The 18,224-nt window shown below is 32.4% G+C and overlaps 1 protein-coding gene across 5 annotated transcripts in view; it reads left to right on the top strand.

Moving 5' to 3' along the window:
- The window catches only part of ema (C-type lectin domain containing ema), a 154,717-nt gene that overhangs the window by 98,010 nt on the left and 38,483 nt on the right, over positions 1-18,224 (top strand). The window contains exon 14 of one of the 5 annotated variants that reach the window (XM_089597428.1): positions 10,044-10,097. The exons of the other annotated variants lie outside the window; for them this stretch is intronic. Within the exon in view, the coding sequence (XP_089453554.1) occupies positions 10,044-10,097 (54 nt within the window). The remainder of the gene's footprint in view (positions 1-10,043; positions 10,098-18,224) is intronic. 5 annotated transcript variants of the gene reach the window in all.

The following is an 18,224-nucleotide window of genomic DNA, read 5'->3' on the forward strand; positions in this document are numbered from 1 at the left end:
AATAAAAAAGACTGGTTATCACAGGTGATTTTAACATAAATATGCTTACAAACAAAAATGCTTCGACTTTTCTACGGAATCATCTTAAATCATTTTCTCTTGAATTAGTACCCTCTAGACCCACCCATCATTCTGTTTACCATGACCAATTATCACATACTTGGATTGATCTATTTATAGTACATTCTCTCACCGATGTAGTTTCCTTTACTAAATATTCTTCGCCGTTCATTGCAGAACACGACTTTATAATACTTTTACTCAGCTTCTTGAAACCATTACCATCCAAAATCACATTAGTAACTAGACCGCTTAGTTACATCAATACTCACAATCCAAACGATATTATTTTAAATACATTAAATAAATTGAATTATACCGCTTCTAACAAAAATGTTGATCAATTACTATCTGACTTCAATAGCACCATTCTGACATCGTTTAACGCAGTTGCTCCTCTTAAAACCATTTCTATCAAATCTACTTACAAATCATAGATAACTGCGTCTTTATGGCGTCTGATGTACTTTTGTTTTATATATTTACTCGATTTTATTACACATTGCTTAGAATAAAACTGTTTTAACTTTTATTTATTATATATTACATTTATACTTTCGATACCATGTGAATTTACTTTGCTCTAACTTGTATACTTTCTGTAATTTTTTATATTGTAACTATATTTTATAATTATGTTTACCAATACTGCTTATCATGTATTGTAAATTACTACCCTATTGTTGCAGTCCAATAAAAACCAATAAAAAATTCATTGATTTTACCATAGGATTTTTCTATTGGTTTGTTATCGGTATTTGCACCCGTAAATCCAAATAAAATCCGAAATGGTCAAAAATAGATTTTCTATATCATTTATTATAACTAGGACATGATTGAACAAAAATGAATTGACAAATTTATGTCATACCATCCGAATGGTAACACCAAAACGGGGGGACTAAAGTATTTTTTACAAAATTCTAATAAAAATTAATAACTAACTTTTCTTTCAATTTACATATAAAATACTCTAATCCCCCCGTTTTGATGTTACCATCCGGATGGTATGACATAAATTTGTCAATTTATTTTTGTTCAATCATGTCCTAGTTATAATAAATGATATAGAAAATCTATTTTTAACCATTTCGGATTTTATTTGGATTTACGGGTGCAAATACCGATAAGAAACTAATAGAAAAATCCCATTGTAAAATTTTATTGGTTTTTATTGGACCGCAACAACAGGGTATGTATCTTCAAGAGTTACTTTATGTGTATTCTTTGTACTGCTAATTGAGGGCCAGATATGGCATAGCCACAAGGCCTAAATAAGAAATCTAATCTAATCTAATATATACATACATAAATATATACAAAGTGACAATTTACAATTTTTCACCCATTTTTTTCTCGTCCTAAGCTGTGTAACGGTTCGAGAGTTGCATCTAGTAGGTAAAATTTGACAAGGTTTTTATTGGTGCTGTTTAATTTATTGTAGGATAAACCGTATTCAAGATAAATTTTTGTTTTTACCGAAATCAAATTTTTTTGGTTAGATTTGACGTAACGTAGCTGTTTTGCTTTGCTTTTTATAGCCACTTACACTATATCAAATGGATTTCATCAATAGATTAAGTCTCAAATATCGATTGAAAATTAAGTTTATTTGTATTCCCACCCTGTGTAGTGATCATCGTTCTTGGATCACTAACAAGATAACTAATGACAACTTTAGTCGATTACACACGTGTTATCAATATGGTATAGCATTGCCGACTTTATCTTCTGCTACTCTATATTTTTTATCAAGTCACTTAACCTAAACATTATTTTTTATTTCCTGTGCATCGGCTGTGCCCACAAGTTCGTTGAGAGATTTTCCGAGCTGGTGATTTATAACGTAGCCAGCTCCCTTTGTGAAATCTCTTTTTGCGTGTTGAAGACTCGTTATACTCGTCAATTTTGCGCAACACTTTTAGCAGTAATGCTCACATAGATATTTTATCAATGATTACCGCATGGTAAACGTTGATAATTGTCTGCCAAATCATGCTTGTGAATAAATCTATTGGCATGTACATGATTTATTATCCTTGTCACTTTTTCCAAAGACATACAGCGGTGTTGCTTACAAAAATTGTTTTATCGAAGTTTACCGCGTAGTAAACTTGAATATTAGGCTGCCGATTCGAGCTTGTGAGGTAATTCCCTAGCGTTTTTATAATTTTTTGTACTACACATACTTTTGCCAAATACATTGATGGGTGTTGTTGATAATAAAAAAAAAAAAATTTATTATAGTTTACCGTGTGGTAAACTTAGATAATGGTCAGCTGATTAAAGCCTGCGAAGAATTATTCTCGCGTGTTTATGAACTTTTTTGTTGGTTATTTTCTTGCGCAAGACTTTTAGATGAGTTACTCACCATTAATTTTTTATCATAGTTTACCGCGTGGTAAGCTTAGATAATGGTCTGTCGAATCGAGCTTGTGAATGAATTCACTTGCGTGCTTATGATTTCTTATCCAAGTTATTTTTTTCCCCAAGGACATGCTGGAGTGTTGCTCACAAAAATTGTTTTATCAAAGTTTACCGCGTGGTAAACTTAGATAATAGGCTGTTAATTCGAGCTTGTGAGGAAATTCCCTTGCGTTTTTATAATTTTTTGTCCTTGACATACTTTCGCCAAATACATTGATGGGTGTTGTTTATGACAAAAAAAAATATTTTATCATAGTTAACCACGTGGTGATTTATAACGTAGCCAGCTCCCTTTGTGAAATCTCAACTGAACCCCTCCACCGTCTTCAGGTACTCATGATTTACAAGCTTGATTCGGCAAACCATTATCTAAGTTTACCTTGCGGTAAACATTGATAAAATATTTATGGTGAGCAACACCGCCTTAAGTCTTGTAGCAAAAATCAAAAGTATAACAATTCATAGGCACCTAAGTAGAGTTCTTTACATACTCATTTAGCAAGCTAACATCATAGTTTATCATGCGGTTATTTTTGATAAATTATTTTTTTTATCATAAACAACACCCATAAAAGTATTTGGCAAAATTTTATAATTTTATCATAGTTGACCAAATGGTAAACTATGATAAAATTAATTTGTTTATATCATAAACTACACCTATCATTGTATTTGGCAAAAGAATGTCAAGGACAAAAAATCATAAAAACGCAAGGGAATTTCCTCACAAGCTTGAATCAGCAGACAATTATCCAAGTTTACCGTGCGGTAAACATTGATTAAAAATTTTTTGTAAGTAACACAACTGTAAGTCTTGGACAAAAAAATGACAAAGAATAAGAAATCATAAACAATCCAATAGATTTATTCACAAGCTCGATTCGGTGTACCATCATCTAAGTTTACCACACGGTAAACAATGATAAAATATTTATGGTTAGTAACTCATCTAAAATTCTTGCGCAAAAAAATGACTAACATAAGAGTTAATAAACACTTGAGAATTTTTTTTCACAAGCTTGAATTAGCTGACTATTCTTTGTAAGGAAAAACGCAGCATGTCCTTGGGAACTAAATAAGCACTCCGGGAGTGCAGGCAGAAGTGAAAACTTGAACTTATGGCGCGTTGGGCACTTTTTTGGGTGAGCATTTTTATGTGCGCTCGTGACATGAGAAATTGTACATAAAAAAATAAATATAAAAAACTCCTAATCTCGTCTGTCGCGAGGGCACGAACGAATGCCCATGCAAAGACTGTTTATCAGCGTTGGTCTGAGCATTATTCCACGCTCACAGTTCATGCTTGATCGCACATAGCGCCGCTGACTGGATCCCACCGAAAACTACTTCGCGTGAGAATTCGGATTCAAAATCGTATGATTTTTTTAACAGACAGTAGGCGTGGAAATTCAAATTCGAAAGAGTTCTTGGTATACTATTTGTGTATGTAATTATACAACATTATCCAATATTTTTAGGCATTAATTAGCCAATACATACAAAGATTTCTTTCGAATTTGAATTTCTGCGCCTACTGTCTGCTGGAAAAATCATACGATTTTGAATCCGAATTCCCGCGCGAAGTAGTTTTCGGTGGGATCCAGTCAGCGGCGCTATGTGCGATCAAGCATAAACTGTGAGCGTGGAATAATGCTCAGACCAACGCTCTCGCATACCTATTCACTCTGAGTATACATATAGGTATGTAATCTCGTCTGTCGCGAGAGCACGAGCGAATGCCCATGCAAAGAGCGCGTATAGTATACATATATTACAAGAATACACGCGGAGTATATCTGTGTAAAATCTCATCGGTCGCGAGAACGGCTGAAAATGCTCACCCACAAAAGTGCCCAACGTGCCATAAGAAGTTTTCACTTCAAAAATAACATGGATAAGGAATCATGAACACGCAAGTAAATTTATTCACAAGCTCGATTCGGCAGATAATTACCTAAGTTTACCACGCGGTAAACATTGATAAAACAATTCTCGTAAGCAACACCGTTTTCTTGTACATAAAATCAAAAGTATACAAAATCATAGGCACCCAAGTGGTGTTCTTTACAGACTCGTTTTGCAAGCTAACATCATAGTTTATCACGCGGTTATATTTGATGAAATATCTTTTTTTCATCATAAACAACACCCATCAATGTAATTAGCGAAATTACGTTAAGGACAAAAAATTATAAAAACGCAAGTGAATTTCTTCACAAACTCAAATCGGCAGCCTTTTATCCAAGTTTACCAAGCGGTAAACTATGATAAAATATTTATGGTAAGTAACTCTTCTTAAAGTCTTAAGCAAAAGAATTACCAGCATAAGACTGAATAAACACGTAAGTATATTTCTTTTACAAACTCGATTCGGCAGACCATAATCCAAGATTACCACGCGGTAAACATTGATAAAATAAATTTTGGTAGCAACACCGCTGTATGTCTAGGAAAAAAAATGATAGGGATAAGAAATTATGCAGACGCAAGTAATGTCAGTGTCCCTATTTCCATTAGAGTCCCTATATTCGTTCGCTTCATATTTTACTAGGTTTAATAACCTTAAAATATATCTAACTTAAAAAAAAACAAATAAATGTAATCTTAAAATGTATTTAAATATATTGCATGTTTACAAAAAATAACATATTCCGCTATTTTAGCACAAAAAAAGATGAATAAAAATAGGACTTAAGCGATCGAAAATAGAGACATTGACCTTAGATTTATTCACAAGCTCCATCCAACGGAGCATTATCTAAGTTTACAATGCGGTAAACTATGATAAAATATTTATGGTAAGCAACTCTTCTAAAAGTCTTGCGCAAATGAATGACCAACATAAGGGTTAATAAACACACGAGAATATTTCTTTACAATCTTGAATCGGCTGACCAATATCTAAGTTTACCTATGATAAAATATTTTTTTTTATCATAAACAACACCCATCAATGTATTTGGTGAAAGTATGTCAAGGACAAAAAATTATAAAAACGCAAGGGAATTTCCTCACAAGCTCGAATCGGCAGCCTATTATCTAAGTTTACCACGCGGTAAACTTTGATAAATCAATTTTTGTGAGCAACACTCTAGTATGTCCTTGGGAAAAAAATGACTTGGATAAAAAATCATAAGCACGCAAGTAAATTTATTCACAAGCTCGATTCGGCAGACCATTATCTAAGCTTACCACGCGGTAAACTACGATAAACAATTTATGGTGAGTAACTCATCTAAAAGTCTTGCGCAAGAAAATAACCAACATAAGAGTTCATAAACACGCGAGAATAATTCTTCACAGGCTTTAATCAGCTGACCATTATTTAATTTACCACGTGGTAAACTTTAATAAAGCAATTTTTGTAAGCAACACCGCTGTATGTTTTGAGGAAAAAATGATAGGAACAAGAAATTATGTAGACGCAAGTAGATTTATTTACAAGCTCGATTCGGCAGATCATTATCTAACTTTACCACACGGTAAACTATAATAAAATTTTTTTTTTTTATTATAAACAACACTCATAAATGTATTTGGCAAAAAAATGTCAAGGAAAAAAATTGTAAAAACGCGAGTGAATTTCCTCACAAGCTCGAATCGGCAGCCTATTATCTAAGTTCATTACGTGGTAAACTTTGATAAAACAATTTTCGTACGCAACACTGCTGTATGTCTTGGGAAAAAGTGACAAGGATAATAAATCATGTATATGCCAATAGATTTATTCACAAGCATGATTTGGCAGACCATTATCAACGTTTACCATGTGGTAATCATTGATAAAATATCTATGTGAGCATTACTGCTAAAAGTGTTGCGCAAAATTGACGAGTATAACGAGTCTTCAACACGCAAGTAGAGATTTCACAAAGGGAGCTGGCTACGTTATAAATCACCAGCTCGGAAAATCTCTGAACGAACTCGTGGGCACAGCCGATGCACCGGAAATAAAAAATAATGTTCAGGTTAAGTGACTTGATAAAAAATATAGAGTAGCAGAAGATAAAGTCAGCAATGCTATACTATATTGATAACACGTGTGTAATCGAGTGAAGTTGTCATTAGTTATCTCGTTAGTGATCCAAGAACGATGATCACTACACAGGGTGGAAATACAAATAAACTCAAGTTTCAATCGATATTTGAGACTCAATCTATTGATGAAATCCATTTGATATAGTGTCAGTGGCTATAAAAAGCAAAGCAAAACAGCTACGTTACGTCAAATCTAACCAAAAAAATTTGATTTCGGTAAAAACAAAAATTTATCTTGAATATGGTTTGTCCCACAATAAATTTAACAGCACCAATAAAAACCTTGTTAAATTTTACCTAGTAGATGCAACTTTCGAACGTTACACAGCTTAGGACGAGAAAAAAATGGGTTAAGAATTGTAAATTGTCACTTCGTATACACATATATATGTATATATATTCTTCAGAAAAATTAAAGAAAATGTGGAAATATATTTCTTTCTCTCTGTCTGCGGACGCTGTTTGCAATGACGAATGTGGAGCGCATATGGGTACGTGATCTTTTTTTTTTTGAAAAATAAAGCAAAGTGTGGAAGTACTCATAGTACAATAAATTTGTACAGCATACAAGAAGCTCGCCAAATTTTTTGTTTGAAAAAAAATTTTTTTAATTCTTTCGAATCATGACGAGTTTTTTACTAGTCTAGTATAAAAGGCTAAGTTTAGACAACATAATAAAATAGTTTTTTAAAATTCAAATTATAATTAAGAATTAAAATAAAAAGTAGAAAATACAACAGACCATATTCTACAGTCGGTGCGACAATAATTTTAATTTAATTAATAAGTTTATATATTTTTCTAACATTAAATGAGGGGAAGTTGTAGGAAGGTGATTTAAATAAAAATTAACAGCATGTATCAGTTTAAGAAATTTATTTTATGACTGTTTTTAAGAGTATATAGTAAAAAATGTTGTTATTTTATTTTATCATATGTGACACTTAATCGACCACGTTGTGACCACTCATCTACGTAGGCTGTTGCTTTTACGTCTTAGGCATTCGTATGCTGCGTAAAAAGAATCGCTGTCTTGCTTTGATGACTTGAATGATGTGCTCTGAATAAACTATTGTTTTAATAAGTGCACTTTATGTAGGGCACGAAATAGCTTTTTCTTTTCCAAACAATATTATTGCCCATGTGCAAGACATACGGGAGAAGAGAGTTCATTCTCGAGATGGTTGAAGGATTGACATATTTGAGACAAATCGTGAACTTCACGCGTCAGGATTGAACTAACTTACTTGGCTTTATCACTTCCATACGTATAGATTCTTTTGAGGTTCTTAACAATAGTTATGAGATGATACTTTAAGTTATTTAATGTAATATTACCCTCAAACCATTCTATTCCATGCACTTCTAGTGTCTGATGATTATTATACTTTTTTATATTAAGTAGTAAGTTTTTGAAACTGCATGATGACTTAATTGTTTAGTGTCCAACAACATTCCCTTGCAATGAAACCACTGAAAACTCTTTCTGTACAAAATAACTATCAGTATTATGACAGCCATGGATATGAAAGATAAAATCCATGATGCGTTTGATGAACATCTATAATATTAAGGTTAAAAATTTTTTTCCTCCATGTCTTCTCTATTTGAAGAGTAACATTTTCTCTTCTTCACCGTTGCTCTTACTACTTATACTACATGGGTAAAACTGAGAGAATAATAAAATACAACTAGTATTTAACACTCTTCTTCGTCAGAGCTGGTGAAATCTTCCCCTTCAAAGTGGTAGTAAAAACTCAGCTGTCTAACATTTTGAAAAGCTCACATAGATTTGCAGGATCCATTGTGATGTGTACAAATGGTAACCGACCTTGAAAGTTTAAAAGGTGGATAGTCTTTCATATCAGTTACTTGAAAATTAAATCTTTCAAGCCCTTTTTGTTTCAAGTCCCCTATTACAAAAATCTTAGTACCGTCTTTAAGGTTTTCAAGCAGAATATTTCCTATTTCTGTATACTCTATACTACCTGAATCCCAGGTTAATCCATGATAGTAAAGTTCGAGATGTAAATTTTCATGTTTATACTTTTTAGTAATTTACGCCAGGTAAAAGATGGTTTGAAAAGAAATACTTATGCTTTAGTGTCGTTAGTATTTAGAGAAAGAATAGCTAATTTTTTTAGCACACAATCATTGCCAGGCTTTTTTAAGCCTTGCATATCCACCACATACTCCATTTTTTTCTTTTTTTCACTTTATCTGTACAATAATCTTGAACTATCTTTATTTGAACTGCGGTTCCTTTATTGGTTAAATACTTTTTCGTATAATTTTTCAACCAAAATTTCTCTATCTACCACATACTCCATTTTTTCTTTTTTTCACTTATCTGTACAGTTATCTTGAACTGTTTTCATTTGAATTGTGGTTCCTTTCTTGGTTCAATAATTTTCCGTATAATTTTTCAACCAAGATTTTCTTTTTCTATCACTATCATGTTTAGTTAAAAGTTTTTGAGTTTTAACATTAGTAGTAAACTTAGTAATGGTTGGTTCATGCGGCATTTTGATAAGGAAAAACTTTTTAAAGAAAATCAATTTTTCATAGTAATTCACAACACTTATTAATTTTGATTTTTTCTTATATTCTTTTCCCTTCCGTTCCTCAGCGTGTCTCTTCTCAAATTTTTTTCACTCTTCTGGTCGTTGTTTATTATTTTTTTTTCTCTGCTTGAACTGCTCTAAATTTTTTCCGTAACGATTAAAAGACAAATGATGTGAGCAAAGCTATGCATTAGCCTAATTAGTTGAATTACCTCACTTTACATGAGTTTTTTTAAATCCCCACTCATAGGATAATACTGAACTAGACGATCATATAATATTATTATTATAATATTAATATTATTATTGACGATCATATAATATGTTATGTAATTCAAATTCTACTCGCACATCTACTGGAGCATTTTTCTAGTGATTCGTTTTGCTTGGAGCAATCAATGACGATTAAAGGTACTCGAATTAAATAGCAGTATTTACTTAATGAAGGTGTGCGATCTTTACCATAAAACAAATTTTGAAAACTAGCATTCATATCATACAGCAATGCATACTGATTATAAGTCATTTTATAATTGAGATGACCATAAGGATAATATTGGGAATTGAAATAGAGTTTTACATTTCTCGTACTGTAATGATCAAACATACTAGCTCTAACATCTTTTTGATTTTTTGGTTTGTTTGCAAGGCTCAAATGACGTAACGTGGCTTTGCCAACTAATTAGATGTCTTAACAGTCCAAATAAGTTTGGATGTGTTAGATAAGATTGGATATTCACACAATTCCCAAGTTCGAAAACTAGATACAAACATGACATCAAAGTAGAATCATGACTTAAAAGTAGCCGTTATCAGATAGACTATCTTCTTCTTCTTCTCCATTACCCAGCCAACCGGCATTTATAGTTAATATTTTTTTATTAGGACTAAGTGATAACAAATTGTTTATGAGGGTTGTTAAGCCAACATTTTTACACTTATCTACTTCTATAGCTTTTATCTTGTATCTTATTTCTTCGAACAGGTGGCAGATGGCATTATTTACCAATTCCGTATTTGTTACTGTTGTATTTCTATCTGATTTGACTAATCTTCCGTAAACGGGTAATAAACTGCTCGATGGTAAAAGACATAAGTTTTGATGTTGAATTGATATGCCATATGTTGATGATGCATATGGCTGATGAGCATGAACCTCATAATGTGCGATGGACTTGTCAAACGACACTGGATGCTGAATATTTAGAATCTCGGCAAGAATTCGATTGGTGGAAAATACTGAGCTTCTGGAACAGAAGACGTACCATAAAATCTGAATATTAATGTTTCTTTTATGACTGTCATGGTGTAATTATTTCTTACAGTGTAACAAAGTTATGTTTGTTTTAAAAGAAACGTTAAGCATAAATGTCCGCAGTTGTAAAAGTTAGATTTTTTTATACTGCTTATTATTATATTTTACTCCATCAACTTTCAGATACAGCATTAACTCAATTAACTCAATAGGTGATTGCAGATCTCCAAAACTGTCAAAGTATACAACATCATTACCGAGTTTCCAATAAGCCACCCTGTGAGTCCTAGGTTCATTTATACCATCAAGATTTACTATAGGCGTTTGACATAAACGATGACCGTTAGCAGGTAAGTTGCTTCTCATAAATACTTCACAGAAATGTGAAATTCCTAAGTTTTTAGCGTATTTCATTAAATCTATATTTGTCAAAGCTTGGTCAGTTAGTTTTATTTCTTTGAATTTTTTTTTTTGCTTATTTTTTTTTAAACCTTCTCCATCGTAAGGCTTTGAGTATACTCCCAATTCAGTTTTATGCGATTTAAGATAAAGATTTCGAGGGCAATAGTTTCCATAGTTTGATTATGTCTCTGACTCTCTGCTAGCTGCTTTTTGGCTGATTTAGTGGCATTAATAATCTCTATAATTTCTGCTATTTTATTTGCTATAGCGCTGGTTGTACTTTAACCAGAAAACAAAAGAATCAAAGGTAAAGCTCCACCAATTTGAGCGAAAAGACGTAAGACGCGTGGAATTTTAACATACTTTTTATCACCAGATTTTTTAACTACACTACGAGCCCTTTTTTAAGCACTGATAACTTCTCGAGCACTTTTGCTCTCAGTATTCATGTCCTGTGCGGCAGCTTTAAAAACTGCACTTCAAGCACTAAGGTAAAGGACCCAATACTCAACCAGGTACCAATACTCGATCACAGTATTTATGTCGTCTGAAATGCGCTAGAGTAAAATTTTTTCATACACGCATGCTCAGAAATAAAAAATTCGGTGGTCGACTTTTGGGGTAAGAAAGTTACGTTTATAAATTATTTAAGGTGCTTAAATTTAGGAAGGCAATCTTTTCTTATTTACATTACTACAAAGTTAAGTAGTTTGTTTATGCTGTCCAACAATTGCAGTGATCAATTTTCATAATTATTTTTTTCTAGGTCAATCAACCTAAAAATTAAGTAGAGTGGTCGAGTATTGGGTCCATTACCTTACGCTGTTTTTTCTTTAAACTGTTCTTTTTACTTTTCTTTTATACATTATCCTTTTTTTGCTTCTGCTTCAGCCCTATATCAAATTATCTTTTGATCTTCATAGCGTCCGTCACCAGAGCAGCTGCTGCTTTTTCGCCAATATTTGAATCTGACGCTTTAACTCTTTGCCAAGCCTTCTCAGCTAAAATTTTATCTGCTTCGTGTCGAGCCTTTAAATTTTGTTGATTTTTTGAATAAGCTGTATCGTGCTCCTTGCACGCTGGGATTTACATTAACTCCTGGATCCCGTCTAGCAAGACGTTTAGTAAGCTTAGTACCTGGACCGCAATACTGATACCCGGGCAAATTAAGCTCTACTGGTAAAGCATTTATGATTTTATTTTCAAGATCGTGTCCTCTCTTACGACGCATGATGATTAGTCTTCAGAGGTTGGATGATGACTAAGTGCTCAGAAAAATAAATTATGCATTCATTGTACATAGATTCGTTGCAATAAAGAACTCAAACTATATAAGCGTTGTCCTATTCAATTAAAATATTAGTTATAATTGTTTCTTCATACAGTGCAGACATGAAGTTTAAAGAGCAAGCTACAAAATTACAAGTTCCTAATTTTGACGCTATTGTAGAACAAGAAAAGCAATCGAATAGACATGGCGAACTACTCCCCGACAGTATATGCTCTGTATATTGTGGTCCATCTAATTTTGGTAGAACTAATAGCTCATTAGCTTTAATCGTCCATCCGAATGGAGTTAAGTTGGAAAATGTGTATGCGTATTCAAAGTCACTACATCAGCTAAAGTACAAGTTCTTAAAAGAATTATTGAAGCCAATAGCGGGTGTAAAATACTTACATTTTAGCGAACATTAAATAGAAGTCTCACCAGATGATGATTTACCCAATTCTATGATGATTTTTGATGATGTAGCTTGCGAAAAACAAGAGGATGTAAAAGCCTTTTTCTGCATGGGTAGACTCAAAAATGTGGACTGCTTTTATCTTTGTCAGACTTACACTCAAGATAAAGAATAAAGAATTAAATCATAGTCGATATAGAAAATGTTTTGATAATTTTTCTGTACATTTAGGGCATACCTAGGACAATATTTACAGTCTGCCACGAGACATTGGAGCATCATCATGTATCAACAAGAAAAAGACGTTCTACATCAAAAGAAACTACAGACTGTTAAAGTTTGGAAAAAATGATGCAAAAAAAATGCTTAGAGAAACTTTCAAACGAATTACAGATCCCCTCATGGAAATTGCTACCGAAACAAAAAAACAAAAATTTAAAAGTAATAATTTTGTGACTCAAAATCATTTTTATAGTAAAAATGATGAAGATAAAATATTCAAGTCCGTAACAATTCATCAAATGATATTTATTTACAAATATTTGATCAGAAACAGAGAGATTTATTAGACTTAAAGTATGGAGTACGAAAAGAAAAAGAAATGTATAGGCTTAGTGATTTACTAAAAGACTTTATAATAATCATATAAAAATAAACAATTCAAATTGTACAATGAGTATTAGATTGATGGAGCTCTCGTCAAAAAATATCCCAACGAATCTCTTATAACACGAAATGATTTGGAAAACTACTATGTAGTATTAGAAACTTCAAATGTTCATAGAAATGGGTTTTAAAAAAAATGGAGCTATACAAACTCATAATAGCAATAAATTTAATAAAATTATTACTCAAATATTCAATTTCGTTATTAGTAAAACGGGTGGATCGCTGCTACCTCGTTATGAGACCGCTCGAATCTGTAGCAAGTAGGTTATATACCCTGGGACAATCAAAATGAACTAGTAGACCGTTTACGATTACTGACAGCTGAAAAATCAGCCGGAAATATAAGTCATGACAATGACATTATATCAGTCACCGAAGAGCTTTGCGAGGCAGGGTATGTGTATGTATATATACATGTATGTAATTATTGCTTTCGTATTAAAATGGATGTCGATGTATTCAGTCGAAAACTAGGTCAAACCGAAGGCGGTAGCCAAGGTCCTCCTGGTATTGGATACAAACTTACCGCAGATGGACAGTATGACTTATATAATAAAACACTGTGCAATGTTGGAACACTGAAATAGCCTCAAGATGCAAATAATTATGCTTACTTGGTTGAAATAATTAAAATTACTAAAAAAGAAATAGATAGCTTTCGAACTTATTCGTACAACTTACAAAAAAAATCCCAATCATTCAAGCTGATCCAGCAAACGACAACCTAGACGTTTAATGCATAGAGCAAATTGTTGAGGAACTCCATGAGGCAGCAAGACGTAATTACCCTCTACGAAAATTCAAGATAAGTGGTTTGGACGAGACTTGGTAAGCAGACCTTGTTGAGATGCAACCTTACGCTCGTAGAAACAAAGGGTATACTGTAATAAACGCATTCTCCAAGTACGTAACTATGGGCTTTACCAATAAAAATAAAAAAAACTTGTGAAGAAGTGTCAGCATCAATGCAGTCTATATTAAAAAAGGCAGAATACCAGTCAATTGCAAACCGATCTTGGCAAAGAGTTCTGCAATTCAAATTTCAAAAATTTAATTAAAAATGAAAAATAAATTTTTACTCAACTTGTAGCAATCTCAAAGCATCTAAATGCGAGCGGTTTAATTGTACTTTAAAATACTCAATGAGGAGAAAATTTAACTTATAAGGCAATTATAAATGGTTGCATATTTTTAAAACATTAATTGAATGGTTTAACAATAGAAAACATCAAAGAATTAGTATAAAACCAAAAGATGTGAATTCTGAAAATAAAGTCCAAGTGTTGAGTAAGTTTAAAAAAATATGTAAAGGTAGCATCAAACCAATGTCAAAATTCAAAGTAGGTGATAAAGTTCGCATATGCAAGGCCAAAAATTTATTTGAGAAAAATTATACACCTAACTGGTCCACAGAAATATTTACTATCACCCATGTGGCAGCAACAAATCCAACGACATATTTATGATCTCAAGGATTATCATGAGCAACCCATTACTAAAGGTTACTGTGAGCAGGAGCTGCAGAAAACAAATCATCCTGATATTTACCTTGTAGAAAAAATAATTCCAAAAGGAAAAAATCAAGTTTTCGTTAAGTGGTTGGGGTTTGATGGAACCCATAACAGTTAGACCAACAAAAATGACTTATGAAAAAAAAAAAAAAAATGATTATCTTTATAATCTAAATAGTTTTTTTTTTTTTTAAATATGTATTTCAACATTATCAAAAATTTAACATTATAAAAAAAACAGTTTTCTATTATTAAATATAATGTATTTATGATTAAAATAAAGTGTAAAAAGAAAAAAATAATACACAAGATGTTTTAAAAAAAAGTTTTATTTATTTAACTTATTCCATTAAGTACAAAATTATATGAAAGAAAATGTCAAGTTATAATATCCATTATACATTGCACTAAGCGAGAATTTATTTACTGTACGTAACAGTTCATTTAACATTTCATCATTTTCATACGAAGCGTTTGATATTTTATTAGGTAAGAAAATATGGACTTCTTCGTCTAATTCAGCTATAATTCTCGGCCCATATTTAGTATTTACTTTTTTCAGCTTTGTTACTATGTGTCGAAACCCTTTGACCATTTCAATCACTTTTTGGTAGGCAAAAACTGACTGTTTGCAAGTTTGTACAAAGCAGCTAGATCCGTCTGCAATAATACCAACAAATTTTTTTTTTCCTGAAATTATCTGAGAAAAAAGATCAATAATACTTTGAGATATGTACAAACCTCAAATTTTCTTTTTGATTCTTAAGTCCAAAGTCGTTTGAGTTCTCATGTTTTTTTTTCTAGCTTGCTGCTGACAATCGATAACGCTTCCTTGATGTTGGTAGCCGGTGATGCTTGAGTGTTGTTGGTTGTCAATGATGTTTGCTTTCTTATAGTTGACGAGACCCTGCTGTTGTTGATCGACCTGTATTTGATACATTGCAAATGTTGGAATGAACTCTGAAGCTCGAGACGGCTTCTGATACACGACTTGCGCCTCTATTACCATCGATAGTAGCGACTGTGGCTTCACTTGTTCTCCCACCACCTCCAAGTGGGATAGATTTACTATTATTTGTGAGTGATAAGTCTGACTGTGATGAAAAATATTTTATTCTTCTTCGTTATATTTCTGTTTGACTGTACTAAAATGTCCCCAAGGGAGAGCGTCTGTTTTGTTGGATAGGATTTGTCATCATGCGCACTAAGCGCGATTGTAACTTCTTTTTTAGTAAAAATTTCATGAAGTCGTTACCTGACATCTCTCTATTCTCGGGTAATGCTTCCATTTTCTCACAAACACCTCACATAGTCATTGAAACGTATAGTAGCGTTGACCACATAGTTCTCGACTCCTTCTGATCTTGTATCCTAATACTATACATTTTTCTGCGAAGCCCAACGAATTCCAAAATAATTTTTCCATTACATTCGTTTTTCATTAGACCAACAATTTTGTTATTTTTTTGAGACATGTTAAAGTCGTTGTATCTTGCATAATCCTATCTATCAAATTCTTGAATGTTTTTTTGCATTAATTTATAAAGATTAATATTTGACACTTCATACATGAGACTATTTGTATCAGTGTAAAGAAGTTTGGACTGATCTCCTACACAAGTTTTCACAAAATCATAGTGAAATCTGTATATGACTGTTTTCGACAATTCCAAAACGCTTAGTCTAACATAAGTTGGTTTTCCTATATAAATTTCATTACGCAATCACTGTATGGCTACGAGTTGTTCATTAAAAATATCGCAACTATGGAAACTAAGATGGGCTATGTACACCTCAGCTCTGTACCGACCTTTTCAATGATTAATAAGCTTTACATCAACTCGTTTTTGCTCGTTCTCCATTGTTTTCCCATAAACTACATTATTGAATAATTTGAAAAACACCTATTCAAATACATTCTTGGCATTTTGACGTTGTGTACCATTCAAATCTATGTTTTTTTTTCAACCATGAACTCTGTTTGGATTGTAAAACTCGATGAATTTTCTTAATACGAAGACCATGACTTATGGCTTGGTTAAGAGCACGATAGTGGATCACGTATCAGTTTTCATCATAGAGCATAGTTATCACCTTTTTTTGTTAACCCGGCAGTGCTACATGCTCAGCACAAAATGGTAAGTGTTTATGAGTAATATGAATTTTTTTGGGATATTTCATGTCTACTTCAAGGATATAGCCAATTTGAGCATCATCATCTACAATAGAAATATCTAACTGATCAATATTTTCCGTCCACTGAAAACCATTGTAAGGTAAAAATTTAGTCATAGCCCAACCGTAAAGATTTTTGACGTCGTAATACATAATGTATTTTTCGTTTTCACTAGGTTGAAAGCCTTCTTTCATATACGAATTGTTTGCTTTTGCATATCGATTACAAGACTGACTAATTCCACCCCGTATACCTCTCTCAACAAATATAAGCAAATCGATGTTAGTTAACAATTCTAATGGCACCTGTAACAGGTGTTACGTTATATTGTGCAGGGTCTAGTTCATACGCTGCAAGACAATTTTTTCGGAGGTTTTCAAATACTTCAGCAAGGAGCGATACATCTCTTTTCAAATACAAATTGAAGTATTGTGCAAGCGTTTCGATATTAAAAGCCTTCCAAACTTTTTTTGCATCTTTGTCCTCTTTGTCAGATATATGGGCTTGATATAAGCTGTTGTGAAAATTGTCTTTCAAAGGTATACTGGCTTCTTTGAGTTTTTGAAAAGAGGAGACATAATCATATGTCTCGTAAACGAAGTATATTTTTCTTTGGTTTGTGGTAAAAGTTGTACTCTATTGGGAAAGCATGTTGAGAAATCTTTTATGAATAAATGAGAATAATATCCACTCAAATTGTGAAATATGACTGGTATAACTCTTGAATCTTGATAGTTCACGTTGTCTTCTCTGTGTGCAGCGCCTCGATATTTATAGTGGGAAAAAAATTTTTTTTTTTTTTTTTTTTTTTGTAAAATAGACCATATCTTATACAGTAAGAAATATGCAATCATACATACTTTATTGTTATATGACAGTGATCTCTCACTCTTGTATCAGTTGAGTTAAAAGATTTACTACAGATATGACGTTGAGTCGCACTTTTAAATTCAGCTTCTTCGTTAAAGGTGAGATTTATCATTTCGAATAGATTTTTGTAAATTTTCTTCAATTCTACAGCTAGAAAATACAGATTTTTTACGAACCATGTAGCAGGCGTTTTATCATTTCTTTGCTTTGGCTATAGCTGTTATACATCAACTGAAAATCATCATAGCTACATTTAATATAATAACTAATGTTAAATGCTTTATGATTTTGAAATGCATGCTTAGTTTTAACAGGTTCAAGAAACACTCGTAATCTGCATACACAACGAAAGGTGCATAGTTTTTGTACATAAAGTTTTTAAAATCTAGTAGATGCTCATTGTTCATTTTATCGGGAAGTATTATTTTACGTTTATTGACATTGCTACAGTTAACTTTGTGAGCATTTATTTTTTTCTCGGTGCAAAAGTAGTGAAGGCAGCGATTACATATGTATGTTCTATAATTACATTCAGACAACTGCTTGCTCACCAAATGGGATAAATATTTT

Source organism: Copidosoma floridanum, unplaced genomic scaffold, assembly GCF_036245765.1.
Source record: "Copidosoma floridanum isolate Cflo_tuat_1 unplaced genomic scaffold, Cflo_Japanese_pri ptg000004l, whole genome shotgun sequence".
Taxonomy (NCBI): Eukaryota; Metazoa; Arthropoda; class Insecta; order Hymenoptera; family Encyrtidae; genus Copidosoma; species Copidosoma floridanum.